The sequence below is a fragment of the Crocuta crocuta genome, unplaced genomic scaffold (genome assembly GCF_008692635.1).
Source record: "Crocuta crocuta isolate KB4526 unplaced genomic scaffold, BGI_CrCroc_1.0 scaffold367, whole genome shotgun sequence".
NCBI lineage: Eukaryota > Metazoa > Chordata > Mammalia > Carnivora > Hyaenidae > Crocuta > Crocuta crocuta.
Window position 1 is genome coordinate 3,616,561 of NW_027527936.1, and position 8,986 is coordinate 3,625,546.

Below are 8,986 nucleotides of genomic sequence, written 5' to 3' on the forward strand. Positions count from 1 at the left end.
CCTTCCTTGCTGGGTCCTGGGACCTTGCAGGTGGAAGTGAGTGGCTATGTTGGGTTGGAGAGGAAGCACTATCAGCAGGCCCAACCAGTCTTGGATCATTAGAGTTGATGAAGCAAGAGGGCCTTGGAGCCAGAGGTGACTGAGGTAGACTTTGCCTTTTGGCAGGTGGGTCCATGTCTCATGTGCTGTGGCAATTTTGGAAGCAAGGTTTGTCAACATTGCCGAAAGAAGTCCAGTGGACGTGAGCAAAATTCCCCTGCCCCGCTTCAAACTGGTAAGGAAGAGGAGATGGGCGTGGAGACACTACATCGTTGCCCTATTAGAAGTTTCTGGGTGGAGGAGAACATAACGTGCTCCGTGTGGCCCAGTGGTCATCATTGACCCTTGGGTTGGGTCAGGGCTTGTGAGCCACCAAATGTTAGAAGAGGACATGTATCCTCAGACAAGAGGTTAAGAAAGGTGTGTGTATGCTCTTGTTTGGGGGAAGAAGAGTGGCTCTTGCTCATGGGGCTCTGTGTGTTCAGGACACGGCACCGTTAGCTCCTGGAGTCAGCGGCTTGCTTCCCCTGTGTCCTAGAAATGTGTCTTCTGTAAGAAGCGGAGGAAAAGAACAGCTGGCTGCTGTGTGCAGTGCTCCCACGGCCGCTGTCCGACTGCCTTCCACGTGAGCTGCGCCCAGGCTGCTGGGGTGATGATGCAGCCGGACGATTGGCCTTTCGTCGTCTTCATTACCTGCTTTCGGCACAAGATTCCTAATTTGGAGGTGAGGGAAGGTACCGTTCTAGAATCCTCTTGACCGATCATCTTCTCTGCAGGCCGTCCATTTACTGTGTCAGCACGTATTTTCTCCAGCCTTCTGCTTTATGGAGGCTGCTAATAAGCAGGGATTCACAGGTGGCCCCCGAGCATCTCCGTTGCCTGCCTTGTACTTCCTAATCCAGCGGCACCAAATTGCTTGTGGTTGATTCTTTGTGATTATGTCTACTTGTTTGTCGCTTCTTGAGGGACCCTGTTATTAACATGAGTGTCCCTGTCACCTACCACCGTGTCCTGGGGCAGAGCAGAAGCTATGTAGGTGTTGCCAACTGATGGAGAGAGCTTCAAACAGTTAACCATCAGTACCGTACAGTAGGGATTTTTGTGCTTCTCTAAATAGTGAAGCTTGGAGAATATTACATGTCATCTTAATGAGACAAGTTATGAAGGGGTTTGGGTGGAAGGTGGCATTTGACGTGGGACTTTGGGCACCTGGGTGGCTCAGTTGGTTAAGCAACTTCAGCTCTGGTTGTGATATCACAGTTTGTGAGTTCGAGCCCCACATCAGGCTCTGTGCTGACAGACAGCTCAGGTTATGGAAGCTTCTTCCAGTTCTGTGTCTCCCTCTCTCTATGCCCCTCCCTTGTACACAAACACACTCGTGCGCTCGCTCTCTCGCTCTCTCGCTCTCTCTCTCAAAAATAAGTAAATATTGAAGTGGGACTTAAACAGTAAGTTGGAGTTGTGAGAGGGAAGGTGTTCATGGCTTCAGAAGCAGAATGAGGGGCACCTGAGTCGCTCAGTTGGTTACGAGTCCATCTCTTGATTTCAGCCCAAGTCATGACATCCTAGTTCATGAGATCGAGCCCTGCATTGGGCTCCCATGCTGACAGCACAGAGCCTGCTTGGGATTCTCTCTTTCTCTGCCCCTCCCCCATTTGTGTGCGCGTGCGTGCGTGTATGAACACATGCGAGCGCACGCACACACACACACACTTTCTCTCAAAATAAATAAATAAACTTAGAAAAAAAGCCAAATGAACAAATCTCAGGAGAACAAACATGGAAGATGTTCTAGGAATATGGCAAGGGTGATACTTAAAGACAAATAGCAGCTGTCAGTGAAGGCCCTGGACTGTCCTACTTAGGAATTTGATCCCTCTTTCACTCAATGAGGAGAACTTCTCAAAAATTTAGATTTTGAACCATATTTTTTTTATACGCTTAACTCCAGTGGTGGATTCAGGGGCTCAGAGAATAAGAATTTGAGGCAGGAAAACTGGTAAGCCTGAGAGTGAAGTGAGGCCTGGAGTGGGAACACGTAGGCAGAGCTCTGAGGTCGCATCTAACATGGGATCCTACGATGGGTAGGTTCGCCAGGGTTGTTGACCACCTTGGAGAGGTTAATGGGGAAGGGGCGAGGGATGTGAAGTTACGATGGCTCAGGTGGCTCTCCTGAAAGATGGAGAAGATGAAAATATGATGATGCTGTTAACTGTGACCAGAACGAATTTCCAGGGGAAACGGGGGTGAGCTGAAAGAGGAGAGGGCATTTTTGGCTTTGAGGTCATTGCTGGAGCATTCTGCTGGAGCTGCTGGGAGGCAGCTGCTCTAACTATGAGAGTGAAGATTTGGATCTTATCAGCATTTAACAGGGTCACTGGACTCTGGAGATCCCTAACGTAAGGAACAGATGGTAGAGGATGAGCCTGTGAAAGTAGCTGAGAAGGACCAACAGACACTGGTGGAGGGCATCACAAAGCTCACTCTGGGGCAGGCAGGTCATTGGTGTCCCGTACTGAGGAGTTGCCATGGGCTCTTCTGTCAGAAGCCACACTGTAGTTGGGGAAGTTAGAGTCTACTGGAAGAGACCGTGGTGAAGATTTATCAACAGTACAATAAATACAGTAATGAAGGGCACCATAGAGTGCAAGTCTGGAGGAGCAAACGTGTCACTACCTTTTGGGATCATGGAAGAGGCCTTGTTGGCCGACTGGATTCTCGTTTTCCATAACGATGTTTCACTGGGCATGAGAGGTGGTCAGGTAGGTTTGGAGCTCAAGAAGTGGGAAGATAGTCATTGTGAGGAAGAGACTCTGGAGGGGCAGTGGGTGAGGTAGCGCTGAAGGCTCAGGGAAGCAGGAGTGTTGTTACGTAGGCAGGATGGTGATTTGGGGACTGTCATTAGCTCTGCATACCCTTCAGTTGGCACCTGTAGACTACTGATACTTTGAGAAAATGGGGGGCAGTATAGTATTTTTTTCACTAATCATTCTGTAGTTTTTTAATTTTAATTTTTTAAAGTTTATTTTGAGAGAGAGAGAGCCAGCGAGTAGGGGAGGGACAGAGAGAGAGGAGACAGAATCCCAAGCAGGCTCCGCACTGTTAGCACAGAGCCTGACATGGGGTTCAAACTCATGAACTGTGAGATCATGACCTGAGCCAAAACCAACAGTCATAAGCTTAAACCAGCTGAGCCCCCCGGGCGTCCTCACTAATCATTCTTCAAATATCTATCGAGCATCTATTACATGTGAGTCCTAGTTTTAGGTGCTGGGGATATAAGTGAACAAGGCAAAACAGTGCCTGTCCTCTTGCTGCATGTAGTTGAAAAACACACAGAAATGTGTAAATGTACAGTATCTCAGACAGGGAGAAGCGTGATGGATAAACACTTCGCAGGATAAGGGGAAGGAAGAGGAATAGTAAGGAACAGTGTCAGTAGGTTGACATTTGGTTGCGAGGGGGCCAGTGTGCAGAAGGCTGGGGAATAGCACTTCAGGGTGAGGGAACAGCAGGGCAGTGGCTCTGAGGAGGGAACGTGTTTGGCACACGTGCTCCAGGCACAGCACAGAGGCCAGCATGGCTGGAGCGCAGTGCTTGAGGACCCGGGGGAGGAGTGGTTGGATACGGTGCTACCCCATGCTCTGTGGTGCCATTTACATCAAGGGTAAATTCAGAATGACAGGGTGATGTGATGGGGAGCCCCCTGTCACATACATCTGAGGACGTCCAGGGAACCGGAGCCTTTGTGCTACAGCCCTGAGCATAGAGCCGGTGCTGAGATCTGCATAGAGCATCGTCTGCGGCCCTGGGCTCAGATCTGCTGAGTGTCTCCCTGGATGCCTGTCTAAGCTGCGTGCATTGGTAGGTGCTGTTGGGTCAGTTCCCGGCAACAATAGGGAAGTTACACAAGAGCATTCTGGGAGGCAGTGTGGTGTGAGGACCAGGTGTGGAGCGGGAACTAGGGAGCGAGGATTATGGAGGACAGTTGGGACACTGGTTTCTGGTAGTGGCCCTGCTGAGGTGTGGATGTCTGAGAACACCTGGTTCAGCTCCCGTCCCCTGCTCCTTTCTATTTTTCCAGGCCAGTCCCGGTCCCCATTTTCCAGGCCTGTCAACTCCACGTGGGAGTAACCCAAGCCTCTGTTTTTTCCAGCGTGCCAAGGGGGCCTTGCAGAGCATCACTGCAGGACAGAAGGTCATTAGCAAGCACAAGAACGGGCGCTTCTACCAGTGTGAGGTGGTCAGGCTCACCACCGAGACCTTCTACGAAGTCAACTTTGATGATGGCTCCTTCAGCGACAATCTGTATCCTGAGGACATAGTGGTAATGTCTGCAAGGCACTTCCTGGGCGGTGGGTGGGGATGGAGGCGTTTGTAGGTCCGGCTGTGGGCCAGCCTGCCATTTCTAGCCAGGTCCACCGGCCCATTAATTAGTTCTCTGAACGGAAAGAATCATTTGTGCTGGTCTTCCCTTGCAAACAAAATTGTGTGCTGCTAGGCTACCCTGCTTCTTTAGAAGCTCATAGGAATCTGTGTTTTCTGCAACACCCTGAAACATGCTTATATTTCAGTCTAAACGACACCTTCACGTGTTCTTATGCAATGGAAGAGCCCAGGTATCGGAAACCAACCAGTGTGCCGATACTAGCTCCAGTGCCTAGTAGCTGTGTGATATTGGAAGAAATAATCTTTCTTTCCTGTCATGCTCTCTTAGTAGATGTGTGGTCCCTTACAGCTGAAGGCTTTGAGGCTGAGAAGAAACTGCTTGGAGACATTCCTGGCCTGCTTATACTATTGATACCTGACACACTGGAGGCTCTTGCCTGGACCCACTTCTAGGTTTCCTGGCTTAGTATTCAGGACTTAGTTCGAGTTTCCCTTACCTGCACTGCCTTTTCATGTGTTAGATTAAGCCCCAGGGCGGTGGGATGAAGCCACTTCTTCCTTTGACAAACCAGGGATTTCCTACTTTGAAACCGCATTAGCAGCTTAGTTCCTAAAAGCACATTCATTAGTTACAAGGTAGACTTAAGTCCTAGTAAAGATCATATTAATAGTATTTGTGGCAGTAGAATAGCTATGATTTATTAGGCTAAGTACACAAGGGTCTGTGCTAAGTGCTTCAGGTCAGGTGTGTCTGTCTTCTCATACCAGTTCCAGGAAGCAAGTGGTGTTATCTCTGACTTACAGATCAATGACCTCAGCACTCTATTTTCTGAAAGTTACTGAGGTCCCCAAAGAGCTCTTTTTTTTTTTTTTTGGTAGTAATTATAGTTTATTTATTATTCTTATNCCAGTTTACATTCCCACCAACAGTGTAGGAGGTTGCCCGTTTCCCCACATCCTCACCAGCATCTAGAGTCCTCTGATTTGCTCATTTTAGCCACTCTGACTGGCATGAGGTGGTATCTCAGTGTGGTTTTGATTTGTATTTCCCTGATGAGGAGGGGTGCTGAGCATCATTTCATGTGTCTGTTGGCCATCTGGATGTCCTCTTTGGAGAAGTGTCTGTTCATATCTTCTGCCCATTTCTTCACTGGGTTTGTGTTTCAGGTGTGGAGTTTGGTGAGTTCCTTATACATTTTGGATATTAACCCTTTATCTGATATGTCATTTGCAACTATCTTTTCCCATTCCGTCAGTTGCCTATTAGTTTTGTGGATTGTTTCCTTTGCCGTGCAGAAGCTTTTAATCTTGATGAGGTCCAATAGTTCATTTTTGCTCTTGATTCCCTTGTTTCCCCAAAGAGCTTTTTTGTGGGTTGTGTCTATTAGTGTTTACTCATTAAAAGTTAAAATGGAGATTAATTATTTAAAATAGTTTGGGTTTTTTAAAATGAAAAAAAAACCAGACTATTTTAGAAACTATTTTAAAACAAAAAATACTGGTGGGAAGAATGCCATTTTCCTGCAAATCTCTCTACTGTCATGTGGTCATTCAATCCGCTGTGATATATTGTTTTGGTTAAAGTATATGAAGAAAATTCAGCGTCACACAGTTCTGTACTAATTGGAAAGGGGAGGAGTCTTAATAGCATTTCATACCATTCTGATTTTTCTTTGATACTACACCAAAACTCAATGAGTAGTATTTCTTAAAAGTTAGTTGCAGGGTGGAATCTGAAAGTGGGTTAATGGACTTTGCGCACTCTGTTACATTAAAATCCACTGGTCTGTCTTGCACAGAGAATAGATCTTCACCTCTGCATAATTTTGGTCAGTTAGAAAATACCCATACATTGGGCTATGCAGATTTTCCACATGTTAAATTTTATTATACAGTATCAGAAAACACATTTATTAGTATCCCCATTCTTAGAAATATCTTTAAATTTGGCAAAGCTTCAAGCTGATCGTGGTGATAACTACACTTCTGAAGTTCTAATTTTTCTAAAAGCTTAGGTTTTGTCATTGGCAGTACCGTCCGATATTTTCCTTGAAGTGACAGGCTTGTTCATTCATTTCCAAGAAGTCTGCCAGTACCGAAGTCTGAGTAACTATCGTTTGTCTGCCAGGCATTTTTTTTCAAATAAAGCTGGTGCTCCATGAACAAAGCAGCTCCCAATTAAGTTACACAGTGCTTTTCCTCAGGATAACCATCCTACCTCAGCAGGCGGCAAAGCGCCCTTTTGAGTATTCACATGTGTTCTCAAGGACTAAGGTTTGACAGAATTCATACATTTTTCTGCTTCGTCAACAGACCTTGTCATGTGAGGCCAGGCCTTTTTCTTTTTTCTTTTCCTAAATTATGAGTGCACGATGGTGCAGGATGTAATAACAACTAATAATGCTTGGAGCCGCTGCCCTGTGTTAAGATGTGAACCGTTTTGCCTGTTAACAGGTCTTATACCATTATTGCCAAGGTCAGCACAGTGAACGAGGCTAATAATGTATGTTCTAGTACTCTGAAATTATGTGCTAGTATTTCTTCGGGGCAGAGCTCTGTCCCCTGTTCTTTAGAGGGACAGTTGAAGGAGCATGAAGAGGATTCTTGATCTTGACCCTGTGTTTATGAAGTTCACTGGAAGTTTACTCTGGCTGCTCTTTTCTGTCCCCTCAGAGCAGCAGAGGCAGAGATCTGGGGCCAGCTTGTGACTTAGCGGGCAGGTCTTTAACCATTGTGTCTTCCAGCCCAGAGAGAGCCTGCCTTGCTTGGGTGTCTGAGTAGGAATCTGCCCTGGTTCATTCTTCCCTAAGTAGGTGACGGTCACCCCTGTGCTCAGAGGGGCCTTCCTCTCACTCTTCTCCCTTACTGTTCCCTCAGAGCCAGGACTGCCTCCAGTTGGGTCCTCCTGCTGAGGGAGAAGTGGTCCAAGTCAGATGGACAGATGGCCAAGTCTACGGAGCCAAATTTGTGGCATCCCACCCTATCCAGATGTACCAGGTAGCCAAACATTTTTTGTTGGGGGCTGGGGAGCTCTTGATTGATTCAGTGCTGCTTCTTAGAGGTGAGCCTTTGCTCTTGGAAGAGCTCAGGGGTCAGTAAGAACCTTTTCAGAGCTAGGGGCTGCCCTGTATTCAGTCTGCCGGGGGTGGTTTCAAATTTGGCAGTCCTTACTTCAGTGTTCTGGATCCTTCCTGTGACAGCAGAAAGTTGCCACTGTGCATAGTGGACCAGGGAGTGAGTCAGGGATGTCTTAGCCAAAGGCCTCTGTTTGCTTGGTAGGTGGAGTTCGAGGACGGCTCACAGCTTGTGGTTAAGAGAGATGACGTGTACACGCTGGACGAAGAGCTTCCCAAGAGAGTCAAGTCTAGACTGGTGAGTGTGTTTTGTGTGCCCTCGGTTCCGGTCTGGGAGGGAGGGAACAAGGCAAGGGTGTGTCCTTCTGTTTTCCCCTCCGAGTGGTTGGCCACAGAGTGCTCATTTGGTTTGTTTATTCTTCTGTAGTCAGTAGCCTCAGACATGCGCTTCAATGAGATTTTCACGGAGAAAGAGGTTAAGCAGGAAAAGAAACGGCAACGAGTGATCAACTCCAGATACCGGGAGGATTACATCGAGCCTGCACTATACCGAGCCATCATGGAGTAGGTGCTTCCCGGGGCCGAGAGGTGCCCAGCCGTCAAGGCGAGAGCACTCTGGGGTTCCACAGCACAGCAGACACTTGGAACTCTGAAGTCACGAAAGTGAAGTTGTAAAATGAAAAGGAATGGAATAACTGACCCCATCGTCTTCTCACGCCCCTACCCCCATCGCATTCCGCTGTAGTGAAAGGACAAGCCTTTCTTGGACATGTGGCAGCAGCCTCCTATCTCCCAGCTGAAGGGCTGAGCACTGAAATGCTGTGGCTGCACTGGCCCCAGTCTCCAGTGGGGTCGCCTGTGCTGGCCGGGCTGGTTGCCCTGTTCCTGGCCTGGGACTTAGCTTCCTAACAACCACCTGCACCAACTAGGCAGAGGTGCTGGTGCTTACTCCCTCCCCCCTTTTGTATTTATGTGCGCGCGTGTGTGTGTGTGTGTGTGTGTGTGTGTGTGTATTTTTGGTTTGGACCAGCTTCTGCCAGCCCCTGGCCTTTACTTGCCTCCTTGCCTGTCCAGGGCAAACAAAATGTGAAATTCTGCCCTCAGCTTAGCGGAGTAAAGGCTCCTGGGGTTTGGCTGGAGATGAGTGTGGCATCTATCTGTCCCTGGAACTGCCTCAAGGGAGTGCTGGCAAAGCTGCAGTATTGAGATGTTAAGGAATTAATGCCACCTTTTTGTACTGTCTTGAGGGAGAAGATAGAGGCAGTATATGGGTGTGTGCCCATATCATTCTAGGCACAGAGCCCCTGTGGCACAGTATTAGACGCTGTGGGTGGGGAACACCCTGAAGGGGGATCTTAATGATGGAAGCAGGCAGAGCCTGGTGGGTGATTTTGTCAACAGAAAATTTGCAATCATGCAGGGGCTGGGAGGGTTAAGATGAACTGGGGCCACTGGAGACCAGGGGCAGATTTAGATATGTCCCT

General features: G+C 48.0%; 1 protein-coding gene across 2 annotated transcripts in view; it reads left to right on the forward strand.

Moving 5' to 3' along the window:
• Window positions 1-8,960, forward strand: part of KDM4A (lysine demethylase 4A) — a 46,851-nt gene extending 37,891 nt beyond the window's left edge. For both annotated transcript variants that reach the window (XM_077752044.1, XM_077752043.1), the window contains exons 17-22: window positions 166-274; window positions 578-763; window positions 4,196-4,366; window positions 7,306-7,425; window positions 7,708-7,800; window positions 7,930-8,960. In XM_077752044.1, the coding sequence (XP_077608170.1) occupies window positions 166-274; window positions 578-763; window positions 4,196-4,366; window positions 7,306-7,425; window positions 7,708-7,800; window positions 7,930-8,070 (820 nt within the window). In that variant the 3' untranslated portion in view covers window positions 8,071-8,960. The remainder of the gene's footprint in view (window positions 1-165; window positions 275-577; window positions 764-4,195; window positions 4,367-7,305; window positions 7,426-7,707; window positions 7,801-7,929) is intronic.
• Window positions 8,961-8,986: the final 26 nt, after the last annotated feature.